The sequence below is a fragment of the Diadema setosum genome, chromosome 7, assembly GCF_964275005.1.
Source record: "Diadema setosum chromosome 7, eeDiaSeto1, whole genome shotgun sequence".
NCBI lineage: Eukaryota > Metazoa > Echinodermata > Echinoidea > Diadematoida > Diadematidae > Diadema > Diadema setosum.
In genome coordinates this window covers 32,071,074-32,093,433 of record NC_092691.1, presented here as the reverse complement: position 1 = coordinate 32,093,433, position 22,360 = coordinate 32,071,074, and the positions used below count along the sequence as shown (strand labels likewise).

Genomic DNA, 22,360 nt, shown 5'->3' with positions numbered 1-22,360 from the left:
GATGATGATGATGATGGTGATGATGATGGTGATGATGATGGTGATGATGATGATGATGATGATGGTGGTGATGATGATGATGATGATACAGGGTACTTGCAATGCGCCAATTCCACATCACTAGTGTGTTCAAGATGCAATAGGAAAAGTGAATTATGAAATACAAAAATCATTACACACACATGTACATGGAAGAAAGTGAAACAATTATGATGAAAAAAAAAAGAAATTACACAATGTACAATTCAACTGGAAAGCAGTTATAAACAAATGAGTCTTGAATGGACATTGAGTGTTAGCATACAACCTTTTATATAGAGCGTGTCATGCCAACAACAGTTGTGTGTAGACTTATTGGTGAGTGTTCATTCATAACATTTCTTCATGAGTCATCTGTAGTGAGGAAAGGGTTTGCTTGTTTGTTAAAACATTCTTCAGCTAATATGAAAATACTGATAAGGAATGTGCTATCTACTCATGTGAGACAGAGAGTAAGGTACAAAGAGCAATTGGCTAGACAGAGATAACTCAGTCGTGAAATGAAAATTACTTGACGCGCTTTATCCATAAATAATACAAAGTATTTGCCCTACTGTTTGTGGCATCTGTGTACGGGAATGTTCGTCGGAAACCACCCACAATTTGCTGTCGCCTCACTAAGACAACGTTCATGGAATTACTTGATATTTTCAAGGCCAGTTTGGGCGTATTTCATGGAAAGAGAAGGCCAAAATCTCATAAGGTTGCTGGTATTACTTGTCATTGTATGTTGAAAGGGAATGTGCACATGTATGTCATTGAAGCTTTGGCTTAAAGTTTGTTGCTGAACTGGCGTGCAAACTTTGCTTTTAATTTAAGGACCCCTTGGAGTGGGTATACCATGGAGTGGGAAGGCTTGCCTGGCTGGGATATATTTGAAAATCCCCATAACGAATTGTGTACAGATTTATCACTGATCTCCATGTAAGTTCACACACAGCCAAAGAATCTTGACTGAAATCGGCCATTACCAATGAGCTGCATATATTAGCTGCATATACCATGTGGGCACTGTTTGTGGTTTTTTAATCTATCCCGGTGGGCAGTGAATGAATATAGATTCAGTCAGACCACCCATGTTTCCCCATGTTGCTGGGTCTTTAAAAGGCAAGAATGCACTTTTCATCACAAAATATGATGCTTCCCTTTTGTTGATTTTGTTTGTTTTTTTTTTACTTTGTTCTACATTGAGAGCCAGAGGAAGAAGTTGAGGCTGGAGAAGGCTATGTAGCCACATCCATTACAATTGCTGTTGGTGTGCTAACATTTTGACAATATTACCTGTATATTATCTGTTTCAAGTTCATGGCAAGTGATCCAAAGATATGCAAAATTTGAGTACTACTACTTGAGGGACACTTCTGAGATTGACTACAAAATGCCCCATGTGCCAAATATCTCTGTCCATCATCAGTGTTTAATAGCATGTTGGTTATTTCATGCCCGATATCTCGTGCAATGCAATTAATATAGTTTAGACGTCTTCTTCCTCTGTATGGGAGGGGGCAGGGTAGTCTCTAGGATAGTACCTCAGATATGATTTGTTCCAAGGCACAGAAAAAGTGCCCAGCAAATTGTATTCTGTGTCTAGCTACAGTAGAGGAAATCGATGGCATGTTCCCATATATCTCCTCTTTCGTTTTGTGCTCTCTTCAAATGATATTCTGCACTGTCGTTAAAAGAAGTCATGTGTGTCTGCGGAGTCGGGTCAAACCAGTCAGTGCAGGGTCTTTTTCATGGTCTATGTCTTGGATCCATATAAGAGTATGCTTTCAACACAAACTCAAAAGCAAAAATTAGGTACTGTAACTCCGTTGTACTGTATATGCTGTATATTCTATGAGTTTTTGTTCTCGCAAATTTCGCAAGTCAGGTGCTGTTCGTGAATTTAACAACACATGAAAATATTAACTCTGATCCTGGCATGAATGTGACGTGTACACATATATTTCTCCATTCAGGACTGTACTCTACAATGGCGAATTTAACCACTCATGAAATTGTCGGGATGTCCCGATTCATAAAAAATTGAAGTTACTAGATATATATGGCATATACAGTAAGTGAAGAGGAATCCCTGGAATAATCAATGATGTCTGCATCGTTCTCTTTTTCAAGATGGCCGACTTGAAGGCTCTGGCAGAGCGCCACCGAAACTCGTCGGTCTCGACCCAGGATGAGGTACGCAAGCTTCGCATCACCATCGATGACCTCACCTCCGAGATAACCACCCTCAGAGCTCAGGTAAAGAATCCCCACAGTACAGTCGTAAATGAGAATGTAATGTCTGATAATGGATGTTGTGGGGGTAAGAAGCTATTATTTGATTGGACTCCTGTACAGGATGCATGTAGGAATTCAAAAATATAATTTAGGGTTTGACCTTGGAGATATAGATCGATGTCAATTGCAGTTCTAGAGGAAGAGCGTGAAATTTTCACATAGTTCAGGTGAATGGTTATAATTTATTTTTCATTCAGTGCACAGATACTACTACTACAAATAATGATAATAATAAATAACACTTATATAGCGCTTAATACTGACATTTAAAGCGCATTGATACGGAAAAAATATTAACTCAAAATACAGCATTATGTACATATGATATAATAACAACAACAAAATAAGAATTGCATAAATAAGTTTTACTAGGATGGTTAAGTGCTGTTATTTGGTGTATATTTTATTAAGCTGCCTATTAATTTACCTGGTCACACAAAGTCATTCCTCTTGGACTGAAACACTGTTATGGCTGAATGGGCTTGCTAACTTTATGAAATTTGGCCAAGTTGGGCAGGATTAAAGAAATGGCGGTTAAAAAGCATGGCAAGTGACAACTTCAGTTAGGCAGGGCTGCACACTAACCCATTTTTTTCTACGGGTCCAACTTGTCTGTCAGACTAGTAGGTACTCAGTTTTTCTATTTTTGAGTGGTGTATTTCCTTGAAAAGTTACTGGTCTGGGAACCTTCAGACCAGTGCCAGTAAGTGAAGCGTTGAGGTAGGGCCCTGTAAGGGATACATGGTTCTAGCAGGCATCACGAAGCATGAACACATTTCACCAGTTTTAAGAAGCTTACACTGGCTTCTAGTGAAAAATCGGATTCAGTTCAAGGTATTGCTACTAGCGTTTGAATATTGCTATATGTTTGCTCCACATTATTTACGAGAGCTACTTCAAATCTACACACCAGAGAGGAACCTTCGTTCAAAAAGCTTTATTTGTTATTCTGAACAGAAGGACCAAATTTTATGGAGAACGAACATTTGCTTTAATGCCCCTACCCTTTGGAATGATCTACCCCAGAATTTAAGACAAATCATTAATATAAATAGATTCAAGTCGGCTTTGAACACACATTTGTTTACAGTGTAAGCAAATATGAAATTTGGTACCATCACTGTAATTGGAATTGTATTTTTGCGAAGCCGGGAGTGGTCTGAGAGCCTTAATTTTTGTTCTGACGTGTATATGTGTATGATATGTACTCACAGGGAATAATGCATCAGCAGTACCTCAACACTTTAGTCAGATAGCGCTTACTCAGCCTATCGCACTCTCCACATCTATATAGTAGGACTTTGGTTCCTGCTGTTACAACCATCGCTTTTCTTTCTGCAGAGCTCTGTTACACTGAGCTAGTATGAACTAGTGGTTCCCCATTAATCTTATAGTTGTTTCTAGAGAGAGACAGTTCTGTGGGCCGCACTTATCCCCCAACCCGACTGAAAAGTTATACGGTGAGCTCGCGGTATTTGTACCTTTCCGAGCCAGGGTCATGTGACTAATCCTGCCTTCTTAAGCCATCATCTCACAAAATACATTGGAATATTACGCAACCCTACTTCTACATCTTAATCGTTTCTGGACCCCCTTTCCTCAGGGCTTTGGGCCTTTTTCCTACTCTGGACTTTGTTAACCTTGGTTTCTATACAGTGTGTATCATGAAAGTATAGGGTGCGCCAAAATCTCTTGTACAATTTCTCCATAGGAAAAGCACAGGGGCAAACTCTATGGGATTTTTACATGGTGTTCAAAGTTAAGGGTATTAGCCACATATTTTAAAGGCGCTCTATCGCATTTTTGCAGCACTACCCCCTCTTTAAAATGAAACCTACTCCTGGAGGTTGGTGTGGAATGTTTTGTCATTACTCTCTCCTATCAACAGGTCCGAGCATTTTCAAGTGGAGGGGCCCACTTCCGGGTTTCATGAGCTAACAAGCAAAAACAAAAACAAAAAAAAAAAAACTGGTCTTCAGCTCATCTTTCTCCTCCTTCCAATTCTGGGTTGGTCTCTTCAGCTGACAAGCAAAAAAAAAAAAAAAAAAGGTCTTCAGCGCAAAAACATAACCTCACTGCACTCACATTTCAAGTCTCTATCTATTCTTGCTAGTGCTACTTACGTATTACCAGAGTAAAACAAGAGGGGGCCGAAAGTGGTGACACCTTATGTATTCCTTTGTATGGTACAAGAAAGGTGCACCGCACTCACACTTCAAGTCTCTATCTATTCTTTCTAGTGCTACTTATGCACTTCCAGAGTAAAACAAGAGGGGGCCGAAAGTGGTGACACCTTATGTATTCCTTTGTATGGTACAAGAAAAGTGTGTGTGTGTGGGGGGGGGGGGGGGGGGGTCATTACCCCCCCCCCCCCCGATTCCGCTGGCCATGATACTGCATAAAAAATCAAACACATCAAGTTATTTTCCCACTAATATCTCATACTTTCCCAATGAACTTTTGGGTGCCGACAGAGCTCGCAGATTACAAACTTGCTACTTTATTTACAAGTGTACGTATACATCCTGAATCAGGGAGTTTGAATTTTGGTGGGGCACTTCTCCCCATTTCCAGGCCGAAATGTTAGAACATGCAATTTGCTCCTTTTGCCAATTTCACATTTATATACACCGGGATCAAAATCAAACATTTCCAAACAGTTTAATTTTGGGACCTCCATGATTCGGGTTTACAGGTTCAAAACAATCCAGTTCAACACCTAGACTTATGTCTATACTTTCTTTGTCTTCTTCTCTTCTTCATCTTCGTGGAGTATCTTCAAGAACTTCAATTTCTTCGATGTCTTCATGACACAACATTGTTTAACACGGTCTTAAATTTTCTTTATTAATTCTTCTTCTCAAAGGGGCATGGTAGTCACCGTGTTTGTGTCGATGATCTTCCTCAGCTGCACAACCAGTGTGTGTGTCATTGATCATCCGCTGCTGCATTTCCCAGATTTGTGTCGTTGGTTCTCAGCAGCTAGCCATGACATGGGGCTAGCTTCATTTTATGAAACAGTGAAAAATGTATCTTTTTCTCTTATTCTATTCATTCTTATTCAAACCTAGAAATTTGCCAAAATAAGTCAGGATACAATTTGGGTTTGATGAGTGTGGACCAGTGTCTGTATGTTAAACTGCATACAGTGAAAGGTACTACCACTACTCATTCGAATTTTGACAATACTACTACGTGTTAACAACGGAGGACGATCACTTCCGCTTAACAACGGAGGACGATCACTTCCGCTCACACATTAGTCTAGTCCATCAGACCCGTACCGCTTTGGTTTCCTTCACGGGCGGAGAAATAGTCGACATTCGTCTTTGTTGTGAGGAATTTGTGTCTCGGCTCATTTGTTTTCTTGCCAGTTTTGCCGGGATTCTCTCTCGGAAAAGTGGCAGCCCGTCCCGATGTACAAATTTTTGGCTTCCATGCCAGTTCCTTCTTTACTCAATAGGATACATCACTCAACATGTCAAGGACTTTATATGGACTAAGCCAATTTTGTCTCAGTTTGGGGGAAAGTCCCTTCTGTGTTGCTGTATTGATTAGCCAAGCTGCATCGTCCCATTCGTCCCTTTTTAATGGGTTGGATACCGATCTTCTGTCGTACGTTACTTTCTGGCGAGTGCTGCTTCCTCGTATGTTTTCTCTCGCCAGGTCATGTACTTTCCTCATTTTCGTTTCCAGCCAATACGCATAGTTGGTTTTTTCATCGGTGTCTGTGCTTGCATTTGGTAGTAGAACATCAACTGGGAGTTTCACGCTCCTTCCCAGCATCATTTCACATGGTGAGAATTTGGTGGTGTCATGAATTGATGTCCGGTAGGCCATCATCACGTATTGGAGCCATTCATCCCAGTCTCTTTGGTCAGGCGCTACGGCTTTCGAAAGCATAGCCTGGAGTGTTCTGTTAAATCGCTCGACCATCCCGTCTGACTGAGGATGAAAGGGCGTGGTGCATGTCTTGTCTATATCCAGCAGTCAACAAACTGCTTTGAAAAGGTTTTATTCGAAATTTCTTCCCTGGTCGGTGTAGATTTCCACTGGTATACCAAAGCTACAGACAAATTCTTCCACCAGCACTTTTGCTATTGCTCTGCTGTTTGATTGGGGATTGGAAAAGCTTCTGTCCACTTTGTGAAGTAGTCAGATATAACCATAATGTATTTATTCCCATTCCTTGACATAGGAAGTGGTCCCATGATGTCGATAGCTATTCTCTTCATTGGCTTTTCAACATTGTACTGTCTCATTTTGGCTTGTCTGCATTGAGATACCTTTTTTTTTGCTCCTCCGCAGATTTGGCATGAGTTGCACCATGGGTATGAGGGTATAAGCCACATATTCTAAAGGCGCTCTCTCACCTTTTTTGCCATAGTATGTTTTTGTATAATTTTTCCATTTTGTTTTTTGAGTGCGTATGGACATTATCACTACGTGATATGCACTGTATAAGCACTGTCAATTATCAATTATTATTATCACCCCTCTGTGTCTGCAGAACGATGCCCTCATCGCTCGCATCAAGGACCTGGAGAACCAGCTCCACCAGGAGCAGGAGTCCCACTTGGAGGCCATCTCCTTGCGGGACAGGGAGCTGCAGCAGCTGCGCGACGCCGTGGCCGAACAGCTGAAGGACTACGACGACCTGCTGAACATCAAACTCAGCCTGGACAACGAGATCACCACCTACCGCAAGCTGCTTGAAGGAGAGGAGACCAGGTGAGTCTCTCCCCATATCTTCCTCTCTTTGTCTTTCTCTATCTTTCTCTCCCCATATCTTCCTCTCTTTGTCTTTCTTTATCTTTCTCTCTCTATATTTCTTCTCTCCCCATATCTTCCTCTCTTTGTCTTTCTCTATCTTTCTCTCCCCATATTTCTTCTCTCCCCATATCTTCCTCTCTTTGTCTTTCTTTATCTTTCTCTCTCCATATTCTCTCCCCATATCTTCCTCTCTTTGTCTTTCTTTATCTTTCTCTCTCCATATTCTCTCCCCATATCTTCCTCTCTTTGTCTTTCTTTATCTTTCTCTCTCCATATTCTCTCCCCATATCTTCCTCTCTTTGTCTTTCTTTATCTTTCTCTCTCCATATTCTCTCCCCATATCTTCCTCTCTTTGTCTTTCTTTATCTTTCTCTCTCCATATTCTCTCCCCATATCTTCCTCTCTTTGTCTTTCTTTATCTTTCTCTCTCCATATTCTCTCCCCATATCTTCCTCTCTTTGTCTTTCTTTATCTTTCTCTCTCCATATTTCTTCTCTCCCCATGTCTTTGTCTCTTTATTCTTCCTTATCTTTCTCCCTCCATACTTCTTCTCTCACTATATCTTCTTCTCTTTGTCTTTCTTTATCTCTCTCTCTCTCTCTTTCTTTTCTGTATTACTGTCTTCCTCTATTCCACTCTTCATCTCTTTTTATCTCTCCCTCCATCACTCTTTTTAAAATAGCTTTCTTTCTCTAATAGATTCTTCTTTTTGTCTCCTTATCTGTCCTTCCATCTCTTTTCTCTATATGTGACCCTGCACCTCCAAACAAACAAAAAGTCACCAGACATGAATTTCTAGTTAAGACCGTATTCTGAAAGAGCAGACTTTAAGCTTTAAAATGATGTATAACTCAATTCAAATGGACTCTCCTAACCTATCTAAATATTGGAAAGAAAGCACAAACTCAGGAAAAGTGTGAACTGAGAAAAGAGGCTCTGAAGTACAGTGTCTATTCAAGCGCTTAATCTTTACCAAACCATGCTGGCTGTGCGATGAATGAAACAAAAAACAGGAAGTAAACCACCAGAGTAACAACAATGAAGGAATTATCAGATTAAAGTGAAATTAAGCATGCCTCATTAACACATTCTGTCCATAATTAATGCCAACTTTCAAAGCAGTAGCGCTATCCTTTCAAAAGTTATTAGAGTTGAAAATGAAGAGTGTGGACAAGGTTTTTCAGAAATAAACAAGGAAAAGTAGAAATTACGCGGTGCATAATATATGTCCCCGCCAGAAGTAGCATTTTGTAACAAAATGTGCAATATAGGTAAAAAATCAAGGTCAAAGGTCAAAGAAGTCAAAGGTCAAAATTCTGTGTAGAAGTTTTGAAGCCCTCACCTAGTGCCATCACATAAAGCAAATGGAATCGAAATTGGGTTAGAAATGGCGAAGGAGTAGCATTTTGTAGCCAATGTACAATATAGGTCAAAAATCAAGGTCAAAGGTCAAAGAAGTCAAAGGTCAAAATTCTGTGTAGAAGTTTTGAAGCCCTCACCTAGTGCCATCACATAAAGCAAATGGAATCGAAATTGGGTTAGAAATGGCGAAGGAGTAGCATTTTGTAGCCAATGTACAATATAAGTAAAAAATCAAGGTCAAAGGTCAAAGAAGACAAAGGTCAAAATTCTGTGTAGAAGTTTTGAAGCCCTCACGTAGTGCTATCACATAAAGCAAACGGAATCGAAATTGGGTTAGAAATGGCGAAGGAGTAGCATTTTGTAGCAAAATGCACAATATAGGTCAAAAATCAAGGTCAAAGGTCAAAGAAGTCAAAGGTCAAAATTCTGTGTAGAAGTTTTGAAGCCCTCACCTAGTGCCATCACATAAAGCAAACGGAATCGAAATCGGGTTAGAAATGGCATTTTGTAGCAAAATGTACAATATAGGTCAAAGGTCAAGGTCAAAGGTCACAACTGAAATTCTGTGTAGAAGTTTTAAAGCTCCCATGTAGTGCTATCATATAAAGCAAACAGAATCAAAATTGGCTCATAAATGACAGAGAAGTAGCAAATTGAACATTTTGATCACACACGGACGCACACACGGACGGACGCGCGGACGGACGCACGGACACACACACGTACGGAGCCCGTTTCATAGTCCCCTGCTCGAACTCGTTCGGCGGGGACAAAAAGGGATTCTAAAGACAAACCTAATCACACTATTCTACCAAAAATGTTCGAGATAAACTGCTAAAAAAACACACTTTCCTGCCCGTTTTATGATACCAAATTTGAGCATAATGTAAAAGAAGACCCGCTCTTTCAGAAAATATGAAAACGTCAAGTTCGGCTACGTTGACCTATTTCACTTATTTTCAGTCCTCACGCAAAATCAGTGTGTACGACATTATGTTCATTTTGAGGTGCACGGTCACATATACTCTTTCTCTATATCTCTTCCTCTAACTATCTCTCTTCTTGAAATCATTCTCTTTCTCTATTCTTCTCTTTGTTTCTCCTTATCTCTCTCATCTGTCTTCTCTCTATCATTCTCTTTTACTTTTAATTCTCTCCTCCCCATCTCTCTTCTCTCTGTCACTCACTTCTTTTTCCCTATATACCCTTTTTTTTCCAATTTCCCATTCTCTCTCCACACATCATTCCTCTGTTTTATTCACTTTCTTTATCCCTGTGTTCGCTCTCTCTCTCTCTCTCTCTCTCTGTTTGTTTGGTTTTGGGTTTTTGTTGTTGTTTTTTTGCTTTCTCTTCCTTTCTTTGTATTCATAGCATTTGAATTTTCTGTGGCAACTAGTACTGTGGAAATTGAGCATTTTGCTTTATAAATTTGTAGAAAAAAAAATAATCCAACTCACACCCTTTTCTAAATCCAAAGTCATTAAAATGCATTATCATTCCAGATTTAGTGTGCTATAGAAAAAAGAAGAAGTAGTCAACATGGAAGAACTGAATTGTGCAGGATGCTTTTTCCAGAGCACTTGAAGTGACATTTCTGCTCCTCTACCCCTTGCCATCATATGTTGGATGGATTAGAAAGTATTCCACTTTTGGCTACCTAGAATGTCTGAAAATCTTTTAACCCAAAAAAGACTGGGGTGGCTTTTTAGGCGCCCCCCCTCGACATTTTTCGTGATAAATCTGGAACGGAAAAATCTCGCGCAGCGACGTTTTTATGACTTTTTTCTTTTAAATCTAGCACAACTTTTGAGGCCAAATGTGCGACACCCAGGTACGCAGTTCTGAAGTTACGCAATATTTTGTAATTGCATGACAGACCCAGAATTGCTCAAAAACGTGATTTCATGTACAAATCCTATGCAATTTCTGTTTCTGACCAAAATTCATAAATGTATCATTATTTTTACTTTTACTGATCAAAGTCAATTGATTTCATGTTCTTTATGATCGAAATAGTGTCGGCGATGATGTCCATCGAAAAAAACAATAAAAAACAAAAAGTCAAAAACAATGAAATACATAAGAAATTTTAAAAACAATAAAATACATAAGAAAAAAAATTTGATACCGCCGTTTTTTTTATGTACATTCAATAATAATCCTACACACAGTGCCTAAACCAAAAATTAGCCCTTTTGGACCTTTAATTACAGATTTACAGCCATTTTTTAGCTCACCTGAGCCAAAGGCTCAAGTGAGCTATTGCGATCACCCTTCGTCCGGCGTCCGTTGTGCGTCGTGCGTCGTGCGTAAACTTTTTACATTTTCATCTTCTTCTTGAAAACCCCAGGACCGATTTTCATCAAACTTGGCAGGTAGCATCCCTAGGGGGTTAGGAACTCAATTTGTTAAAATGGGTACCATGCCCCACCCAGGGGACCCCCAGGGGGGCCCAAACCCCCAAAATTAAGGAATCTGTAAAAATCTTCTTCTCTAGAACCAGAAGTGATAGAGCTAAGTTAATACTATGAGTTAGTACATTGATGACTATAGTTTCAAGTTTGTTCATGGCAGGATCAGGGGTGCCCCCCTTGGGACCCAGGGGAGGGGGTGGGGAGGGGTTCTAATGGGGCCTAAATTGTACATTTTCATCTTCTTCTTGAGAACCCCATGACCCATTTTCACCAAACTTGGCAGGTAGCATCCCTAAGGGGTTAGGAACTCAATTTGTTAAAATGGGCACCATGCCCCACCCAGGGGGCCCCCAGGGGGGCAAAACCCCCCAAAATTAAGGAATCTTTAAAAATGTTCTTCTCTAGAACCAGAAGTGATGGAGCTAAGTTAATACTATGAGTTAGTACATTGATGACTGTAGTTTCAAGTTTGTTCATGGCAGAACAGGGGTGCCCCCCTTGGGACCCAGGGGAGGGGGGTGAGGAGGGGTCCTAATGGGGCCTAAATTGTACATTTTTATCTTCTTCTTTAGAACCCCATGACCCATTTTCACCAAACTTGGCAGGTAGCATCCCTAAGGGGTTAGGACCTCTATTTGTTAAAATGGGCACCATGCCCCACCCAGGGGGCCCCAGGGGGGCCCAAACCCCCAAAATGAAGGAATCTTTAAAAATCTTCTCTAGAATCAGAAGTTATCGAGCTAAGATAATACTATGAGTGAGTACATTAATGACTGTAGTTTTGAGTTTGTTAATAGGAAATCCAGGGGTGCCCCTCTTGGGGGCAGGGGTGGGGGGGGGGGGTGGTTGGGAAGGTCCAAATGGGGGCCTGAATTGTACATTTTCATCTTCTTCCTGAAAACCTCATGATGGATTTTCGTCAAACTTGGCAGGTAGCATCCCTAGGGGGTCAGGATCTAAATTTATCAAAATGGGCACCATGCCCCACCCAGAGGGCCCCAGGGGGCCCCAATCCCCAATAATTAAGGAATCTTAAAAAATTTGGGCCCTTATTGTACATTTTCATCTTCTACTTGAGAATGCCTGGTCAAATTTTGGTCGAGCTGTGAATAATTTAGATTAGTGACTGCGTGAAAGGTGAACTTGCGATACTCAGGTGAGCGCTATACCCGCGGGTCTCCTGTTTAAAATCCATACATAAATAAGCATACTTAATTTATCAAAAATAAATTTGAATATTTGTGAAATAATTACCTATTCAGTTTTGTAGATTACATTGTGGGTTACGCGCGTGCCAATTTTCCTTGCGATCACGCAGTCAACGGCCAAGATCTCGGGGGGAGGGGGGCCAATGAGCCCCCCCCCAGTCCTACGAGGCATCAAAATAGCCCAGTCTTTTTAGGGTTAAGGATCCTGGAGCCAAAGTTGTATTGCTGTGGTTGATGAGATTGAGTTACGAGCATGTGGATGATGCTATGGCTCTGATACATCTCTGCCAGGTTGAAGATGAGCACCCCACCCCGGAAGATGAAGTCCACCAGCCGTGAGGTGCGTTCCGCCAAGCGCCGCCGCGTGGAGGACGAATCCAGCACCACACAGAGTGCCACTACCAACGGAGTTGTAGCCATTGTCGAGAGCGATCCAGAGGGCAACTTCATCAAGTTGCACAACAATTCAGATACTGTGAGTGCATCGCGTGGTCAGAGACAGCTCCTAAACTTTACAACATGGCACCATTGTCATTGGAAAGTCAAGTGACCTAATCCTTATGTTCAGTATCTGTCAAGGAAAAGCTCCCTTTTTCAATGATCCATGTAATTAATAAGCATATGCATTTTCCATGTTGCAACCCCAACAGGGCGGGGGGGGGGGGGGGGGGGGGGCAGAATCCGCCCCCCTCAACGTTTCACGCTATAATTCTGTAACACAAGAATGCCTCATCGCGAGGCTTCTTGACTTTCTTCGTTCAAGTTTCGCAAAACTTTTGAGACCAAATTTGCAACGTCTGTGCATATTTTTTCGAAGCCGTGCCCATTTTTGTAACGGCATGTCGCCCCAAAATAGGCACAATTTGTGATTTTGTGTACATTTCCTATGGAAAACAGTGCTCTGTCGTGAAAGTCATAAAAACCTGATTATTTTTACAATTAATCACTTTCATTGATTAATTTTATGCTGATTATGGTAGAAAAGTGGTCAGTGACAATTTCCAATAAAAAAAAAACAAAGAAAAAACAAAAGTTGAAAAAACAAAGAAATACATAAGAATTGAAATGAGTTTTGGGAGTTTTTGTGATGTACAATTGTTGAATATGCTAAAACAGATTTACAGACCAAAAAGTAGACTCTCAATGCTCTTAATTAGGCTAAAATATGATTTTGAGCTTAAAGGGTGTGTACAGTTCTGGTCGAGGTGAGGATTTAGCCCAGCCGGCCTGATTAGGGTTAAAGGAAATTGTTTGTTATATGACTTTTGCAATCACCAGCAAGTATGTCATTGAAAGATTATGGATGGAAATGTTAGCCTGTAGTGTGAAATGTTTTCTTGCTAATTGCATATCATAACATGATGCTGTTGAATGCACGCCACTAATAGCTGTTCTTTGGCATCCGCCCCGCAGGACCAAGCTCTTGGGGGCTGGCAGCTGAAACGCAGCGTGGATGGGGGCAGCGATCGCGCCTACAAGTTCACCAGCAAGTTCGTCCTGAAGGCGGGGCAGGAAGTGACGGTGTGGGCCTCCGGGAGCAGCCGCAAGATCAACAGCCCGCCTGGCAACGTGGTCTTCAAGAACATGGACAACTGGGGCGTCGGCGACAGCGTGGAGACTTGTCTCGTGGATGCATCAGGAGAGGTTAGTCAAGACCTGAAATAAGATGGAGGGGAAGAGGGGGGGGGGGAGGGGGACGAGTGGGAGGGTTAAAGGGAGGGTATAGTTTTGGTTGAGATGCGGATTCAGGTTTTAATTTTTTGTGAGAAGATTAGAAACCACTTATATGAAATATCAAAGAGCACACAATTCCAAGAGGAATTAAAAGTGTATTTGATGATTATCAGTTTTGAAATGACTGAAATATTGATAAACAGAGAGGTTCTAATATAAGATGGGACCCACCTTGTTTTTTTTTTGTTTTTTGTTTTTTTTTTGATATCTTGGCCATTTTAACACCGATTTTCATCACATAAACTTTGTATTTCTCGTCAAATTGTATGCACTTTGATATTTCATGTAGTGCTTTCTAATTATGTTAAATTATAAAAATTCTAATTAGAAAACTTTTAAAGCTTGATTCCCCATGTCAACCAAAACTATACCATCCCTTTAAGTTGTGAGAGTGTGCTGTTCAGCTCTTTTTAAGTTGATTTAAAGACCAGGGCGAAAGTTAAACAGAGGTGAAATGTGATATGCCAAGAATAGGTGATACTTGAAGAAGAGATCAGACAGAAAGGATGACAAAAATGGTGATACAGAAAGGTAAAATGGCAAACCACTTCACTTCAATTCCAGCATAATGAAAGAGCACTTGACACACCTCTTTTAGAAAGTGGGGGGGGGGGGGGGGTTATATTACAACATATGTCAGGAACAAGTCAAGGAATGTGTACTTTTCATGGAAACAATTAATTTTTTGAATTTTATTTATATTTTCTTGATATTGTTCTTTGTGTGTAATGCCACGGACTGCTGTAGTCTTCTCATCCAGTGATGGCTGCACCAAAGCTGTAAAGATTTGTGACTTTTGAATGGATTTCCTGATTTTCCTCAAACTTTCACCGATGTGTTACAGTTTTAGTGCTGCCTTCACTCAATCCACATGTATATTTGGGTTTCATTCCCCTTTAAAAGAACTAGGTCAGTGACATGTACATACAAACATAGATTTTATTGTTTCCCTTTAAGGTAAAGATGGAAGAAACTAATCAACATATCAGTTTTGCTTGACTAGGATGGCATCCTTTGGGCAATATGGTATCTTATAATTCTGTCTTATTTTTTACTGAAGGAGCAAAACACACCCACATAAGATAGATGATTTGAACGGCAGGGTCTAAAATGGACAACAAGGTCGAACCTTGGGAACCGATGGTAATGATACGGGGTTACAGGAAATGGGTTCAGCAGAATTTAAAACTCTTCCCTTAGTAAAAGTGCATTACAGAGATAAGGTATGGCTTTGATTCAAAAGAAATGGGGATCGCCAGGGAATTAACTGAGAGAATGGATGGTGAGAAATGGGTTGTGTGGTAGAATTTGAAACCAGTTGATGTACATGCAAAATAGAGTCCAATACCAAGAAAGTGTGGGAAGTCTGGGCAAGAGATGGAAGGTTACAAGGGGGGGGGGGGGGAGCAATGAAGGTACCAGTGGAAATGGAAGGTGTGCAATGAGTAGAAAAATCAAAACCCTGTGGCCTTTTGGTGGGTTAGAGTAGCATTCCATTGTCATTGACATGGAAAATTCAGCTGTGTAGTTTCTGAAAGGGGGAGAAAATGTCTTGTTAACCCATTGAGGACGAGTCCCGAGTATACTCTGGCAGGGGTCTCCGGGAAATGCGTGCTGTCGCAAAATCAGCCCGTTCTCAACGGCTTAATGTGTCAATAATAGTTGATGGATTTTTGTGCTCTATCAATGATGCTGTGGCAATAATTTTTTTTTTTTTTTTTGCTTTTTTTTTTCTTGCAGGTGATGGCAACCCGAACTGTCACCAAGGAGGTGGTGACCCACGAAATTAGAGACGTAAGTTTGAAGTTTGCACTGCCCACTTATTTTAGTCTTTCAAGCAGTAATCAGGAATCGGTTTTGCCCCATTATGAAATTAGCACAATGAGGAGAGAGGTGACAAATCTTCCGAGTTTCTGTACAATCGCATAAGGGCGGATAGGAATAGAAATGTTTTCACGAGATACTAGTAATGCATCAAGGTGAAAGTTTCATTAACCATACTTTGACAGTAATACTTATTGTCTGGAACAAACAAGTGTGCAATTGTAGTTACTTACCACCGTTCTGTGTTGTCAGTGTTCAGACATAGTATGCAGTTTCCCTAATATTGGTTTACTCTCCCTCCCTCTCTCTCTCTCTCTCTCATTCTCCCCTTCCCCCCCCCCCCACCTTGTTTTTTTTTTTTGTGTAGATGTGTATTTGATGATACAAAGCCATGATAAATCATCATTTTGTAAACTTTAAATTTTGGGGTCTGGGAAGGGTTAAAGTAGCTTGGGCTATGTTGGGTTATATCGAACTGATATATTGTATTATGTATTTTCTGTAGTAGATTTGTAGGGTGTTGTTTGTATTCATTGTGCCTGTCATAGACATATGTAATTGTGATGTGAGATGCATTTGTATTGTCATCATTATTTTGTTACAATGTAATGTAAATGGAAACCAAATTTCTATGTCTGACATAGACCAATAAAGATGAATGAATGAATGAATGAATGTTTGACTACAAGACACTACATTTTACAAATTTTACGTAATCATTCTCCCTTCTATCTTGTATTCATTCCTTCCTATTCCTTCTCCATCTTTTATTCATTTTATATTTTGTTTCTTCTTTATTTCCAGGGAGAGTCTGAACGATGCAGCCTTATGTGAGCCGTGATGGGAGTGACATTACATCAGGATACCTTTTAAAATTTGTAGAAATAACATTACCATTTTGATCTTATCTTCATACGTTGATGTACGTGATTTTAACAATGCGTAGATACATTTGTACAGATCAGTAGAAGTTCAGTGATCTAGATTTGTGTGTCTCTTTTTTAATATTTTTATAATGTGGCATTGCGTTATTATTTTTTTTGTGTGTGTAATGTGGAGGGCAGTCTGCAAATCATGTGCAGTAATTTTAGGGAGTTTTTTTGTCTGTTATACGAATCAAGAGTGAAAGATCGCACCTTAGGCAGACAGAATATTTCATGGAATTGTTGGCTTGCGTGGAAGCACTGAACAGAGTCTCATTTAGACACGAGTGGATTTGCAACTGTGTTGTAGCATGTTGCGTTGTAGCAAAATTTTGATTGAATTTGTCCTGCATTTCTTGTTTAAGTTTTTTGCTGTTCGAAGCTTCACCACAGTCATCATTTCTTCTCTTCTTACGTGTGAAGAGTTCAGAGTATCATGGCAACACCTATATTTTGTTGTTCAGGGTATGTTCAATCTTCCATGATACAGTCGTGTTTGCACTGTAAAGAGGCTCCTTTTGTTTTTTTAACAGGTAATCCTCTTGCAATAAAAGAATGACAATGCTGTATCTGTCAGTTACCTGCCCCTGGAAAAAGTGGAATTTTTCTTGGATGAGAGTCACAGTTTTTTGAACATTCCTGTAGTGAGCCTCGTTTGCCTTGGCTTCCTAGCCCCAGTTGTGGCTTGTGTTCAGGAAAGCGTGATCTCTGCCCATTGCCGTCACGCAAGTAACAGGGTTTACCAAGACGTGTCTGTGACGCTTTTGTTGCCAATTTGCTGAATGGGCATAGTTAGGTGCAGAATCAGCACAAAATCATGATGCAGACTTTGCAGATATTGAGATGTGAAATGATGTGGATTGATCAAAAGACAAAAACCAAAATGAGATGTCCATCGTCCTCTGTTACCAATTCCGATTTGATGGCGGTTGTGATGGAAACCAAACCAAACCACATATTTTTTGTTCAACTATGAAAACAAAAGGTTATTTTGAGCATGCATTGTTAATTTATGTAACCATAACTAACCCAGAAATCATGTAACAAATTCTCTAATTGCCTCTTTTAAGGACATTTGCATAGAAACTGCGTTTCTTCTTGAACAGCAGGAGGGCTTTGACCTTTTCCTTCTCAGACTTACACAACACTCCTGGCCAGTACAAGGATGCATAACGTGTGGTGCTTTTAATAGTATGAATACTTCTATTTTTAGAAATTGGTATTCTGAGAAGAGAATGTGGAGGCATGCCCACTTAAATGCAAGGCTCCTTTGCGTAATGATAGCATATCTTTGTAGCTTGAGAAGTGTCAAACAGTAACAAACCTTGTCTGCTGCATTTTTGCAAATGTTTTCAGCACTACACGTTTGTAGCTCTCATTCTTCATGAACCTGAGCAAAACTGCTTTTTATTTTCTGTTTGTTTTGTTTTGTATTTGTTTTTTATTGTTTTTTAGAGGGGGAGGGGTTGTTTGGGGTTTTGTTGTTGGTTTTTAGATAGAGGCTGATTATAATCCAGGGTCAAAGGATTATGCTTGTGATCAGTGTACATGACTTTATGTTGCGTTCAGCTAACATGGCAGTGTATCTATGTAGGGATCCTTTGTACATCAGAGATTTGTAGTCATTTGTCAAAGGTTGTTTGGATATTTGTTTGCTTATTTCGGGTGTTTTGTTTTTTTTTTTCCTCTTTTTTTTTTTTTTTTTTTTAGCCATGTCCCTTAGGAGATCATGTAGAGCTTTTGCTTTGCCCAAAAGCTAGATCCATATGACATCACACTGTTTCTTTGTGTGTATTTGTGTTTATGCAAATTAGCACTCTAATGGCTTCTTCATAGCATCTCTGAATATGTGGTGTATACCGTATGCATTCTCTTTGATTGCTGAGCTCTTCTACATTATCCTGTAATTCTTCCTTTTTCTTCTTTTTTTTTTTTAATGGGGGATGAAGGGAGGGAGAAATTTAAGTTTAAATCCAAATTCCATTGCAGTCTATTTATAAAAAAAAAAAAAAAAAAAAAAACAATGATTCTCTCATGTCTACCTGCCTTATTAGTTTACACAGATTCTTTGTGTAACCTGCTGATCGGTACCTCTACCAGTTGGTTTCTTGTACATACATTTATGTTGTTGGGTTTTTATTTATGTGGGTATTGCGTATAAGTCATAGCCTATGTTTGAAATAGCGAAGGGCACATTGTGATAATGTGAATTGAAAGCTGTAGGTGAGAGAATTTTGCATGTTTTTCTCTGTAAAAACATGCAAATCTGCTTGTTTATGTAGTTTAGTGTGTCAAGTTTGTAGCATTGTACTATAGTAAACTCTATAATCATTTTTTCTTTCTTATTTTTTTCGAGTGATTGGCATTGGATTATGTGAAAGTAATTTTATAAGGTCTTATTCGGAGATTGCCGCAAAGTGCACTGACTCGTGATCTATTTATTCATTTATTTGACGTTCTTGTGTGGAGGTTTTATCTTGATTTTTGTTTTGTTTTTTTATACATGCACACACAATAATTGAGTTTTTTTCTTGTTTTTTTCTTTTTCATTGTTGATGAAGAAAAATTAAGTTAGCGAAATTTTTGTATGGAAGGAAGCCTAGACACATAATTATTGATGAACGAAAAATTGGTGTTCACATATTGCAAAGTTTTCGTGGCTTGGCTCGACTTGTTGACTTGGTTCAACCATGTACTTCACAGGGACTTGCAATATCCCAAGAGATATTTGGTTAACATTGGCCTACTCATTACATTTATTTCTCCTTATATGAGCAAGCAAAATGAAAACCAAACATACACTAATTGCAAATTGAATTCATGGTGCTTTTGGAGGAAATCAAAGAAGCAATCAATATTTTTTTTTTCTCCCTCAAATCTGCTATGGACTTTTTTTCTTTTCTGTTTTTTTTTTTTTTAGTACTGTATATGTATCCAGCAGGCCCTGAATGTAATGCATTATTGTCTACTCACAAGCTTAATATGGAAAGTAAAAAGTAGAACCTGTATGTGTAGGGTAGTGTCTTTGATATTGTTAAAAAGACAAAAACAAAAAACAAGTAGTGGGGATGCACTGGTCATTCTGTATGTTGTTTTGTTACTTTGTAATATATACTGTAGCTCTTAACCGTGTGATCTTGATATTATCAGTTTAAAAAAAAATATTTGTTAGGTGTATATTATTTTAGCGACTCTAATGACAGAACCTTTGCAATGAGATTTCCAGAAAGGAAGAGCAAGGTTAGTTTTTGAACGATCTGCATGCTTCAGCAGCCTTTTAAGTAGAACAAGCACATTAGATTGTACAGTATAGCAGAGCTGATGGGGTATTATATCCTGTAAGATACTGATATATGGTTAAGTCTCTGAAGGCATACAGTTGAAAGAAACTCTATGCTAAAGACTAGCACTTAACCAAAACATAACTCTTTTCTCCCATCTTTCTTTCTTTCTTCCTTTCTCTCTCTTTCTCTCACAAATAAACAAAACAAAAATAATAATAAAAAAAGGAAAGACTTAAGAAGACATAAAGAAGATTTAATCTAGTGCATTTTTTTTTTCTTCCTATGTCATGTAGTGATTCTAACTGATATCATTTGTTGATTTATATCAGTAACATTAAGTATCTTTTCTCAAACACCCCTTGTAAACTTGCTGCTTTACTACCTGGGAAACCCATCTCAATTTCATCATTAATCATTGAATGAGTTAAGAATGCACAACCTTCAATATGCAAATTACCATTAATAGATAAACTGCAATTTGAGCTTATGATTGAGCAAATAAGAAAAGAAAAAGGAAAAAAAGACTTAAACAAAAATGATATGTAAATGGGATAGACAAGTCTCGATACCTTGTGCCCATTGTAAAGCATGGGAAAATTATCAGTCACATGTTTGTCACATTTGTTACTGTTTGATTTCAGTGACTTCTGATATTTGTGCGCTTGAGTAGATCTTAGACCATGTTTATCCATATTACCAGTGACTGTCTGGTATACACGTTGATTTTTTTTTTCTTCTTCTTCTGCCCTTGTTCATGTATTTGATAATGACTGGAATAGATTAATTCTGCAAGCTACGCATGTTTATGATGTGCCTATGATGTTGTATCAGGTCGACATGTTTCAGTCTAGAGTCCCGTAGATGACCCTTATCAATCTCTAGCTGGCTTTTCTGCTCATAATGATGCCATAAGTTTTCTTGTCTAATATGTGCCTCTCTCTGACCATATATAGGAAAACTTTGTTTGCTATATGTTTGAAATTTCTCTCCTACAGTGTGTGTACATTGTGATGTTTTCATTACCATTATTTTCTTCAGCATTTTAATTTTGTACCGCGTATTCTTTGAACATTTTTTTTTTGTTTTGTTTGTTTTTTAATATGTCGTGAAAAGGAGTGTTAAAATCCAATGCAGTCATGCCATTGAAGAGATTTTCAAAGAATCGTCTTAATGCCTGATCCTGTGGTTTTGTTGGTTCTTTTTTTGTTTTGTGAATCATTTGGGCGATTTCTCTTGCCACATAAGATTTAGATGACTAGCTGAAGAGACCCGACTAAATTTAGGCTAAAAGCCATTAGAGGAAGGTAAAAACTATTTATAGTGTGCCACTGAAATAAATACTGGTAGAATGTCTATTTTTTTTTTCCAGATGAAATCAACTATGTGGTGCATTCTGCTAGAATCTCTGTGTTTGATGTATACCATTGTATCCACATAAATTTTGATAGATTAGAAATATATTAGGAAGTTTATTCATCAAAGATTTGAAAGTGCTGAAGAGATTATGACACATGATTTAACTGATTTTATTTGTATTAGGTGCTGTGATTGATACATTTATGAAATATTGTTATTACTTTTTTTTTAATTGTATCATATTGCTTTCTAGTAATAGTCCCAGGTTGGCACTGTCCATCGTTTTAGGCAGAAAAGATATCTTTTTCTGTTTAAAAAATTGATTAAAAATTCCATTGAAAGTTTTTGAAAATGCTTGAACAAATGACACTCATCACACCCAGCATTTTTTAAGCTCCAGTTTGGATGGCAAAATGTCATGCTGCCTACACAAGAAAAGAAGCAATATATTACAATGTAACAGGAAATGCCTGCCACAAATACATGATTGCGTAGGAAAGTCCCAAAACAAGCTTTTGCATTTCTCTCCAGGGAAAAAAAAAAGATTGTGGTGGTCCACAGTGATGACTATACTTTCAACATACTGTGTTTTTGACAATGAAACAGGAAGAAGTGAACAAATCGTGTACTTTTATCAGTTTGATCATTCATCAAGTTACTGTTTTGTGTATCTTCATAATTATTTCTCCTGATATGTGTGATTATGTACCACTTCCACTTTCCTTCTTTCTTTCTTTCTTTTTTTTTTTTAATGAAATGTATATGTTGGATTCCTCCGTTTCTGGCTTGAATTTGTGTGATATGCACATTGTATTCTGTGCTACGTCCCTCATTGTATAAGTTTTTTTCACAATAAAACGTTTGAAGCACTCAATCGGAAACAGGATATTTTTGTACAGAGTGACTGTATTCCATGTATAGGTTGTGATGTGAATGTGGTGCCTGGAGGGGAACGTTTCCACTTCCATAAATGTGGATTCAGTGAATGTTGGAATATCAAAAGGATGTAACAGTTTCAATTTAGATGGGGCTTCAGGTTTCTAGTATTTTTTTATTATTTTTTTCTTTAGATAATGAAAAACCTCTTATGAAATATGAAAGAGCAAATAATTCTTTGAGGAATTCAAAGTTTATTTGAAGAAAATTGGTTTTGAAATGGT

The 22,360-nt window shown here is 38.8% G+C and overlaps 2 protein-coding genes across 2 annotated transcripts in view; both read left to right on the top strand.

The window, feature by feature from the left end:
• LOC140231180 (lamin-B2-like) overlaps positions 1 to 16,471 on the top strand; it is a 40,208-nt gene extending 23,737 nt beyond the window's left edge. Inside the window, exons 5-10 of the mRNA XM_072311328.1 lie at positions 2,158 to 2,283; positions 6,833 to 7,053; positions 12,371 to 12,554; positions 13,493 to 13,723; positions 15,554 to 15,607; positions 16,442 to 16,471. Of these exons, the coding sequence (XP_072167429.1) occupies positions 2,158 to 2,283; positions 6,833 to 7,053; positions 12,371 to 12,554; positions 13,493 to 13,723; positions 15,554 to 15,607; positions 16,442 to 16,471 (846 nt within the window). The remainder of the gene's footprint in view (positions 1 to 2,157; positions 2,284 to 6,832; positions 7,054 to 12,370; positions 12,555 to 13,492; positions 13,724 to 15,553; positions 15,608 to 16,441) is intronic.
• Positions 1 to 22,360, top strand: part of LOC140231283 (dolichyl-diphosphooligosaccharide--protein glycosyltransferase subunit KCP2-like) — a 175,773-nt gene that overhangs the window by 133,262 nt on the left and 20,151 nt on the right. The gene's annotated exons all lie outside the window — the stretch shown is intronic.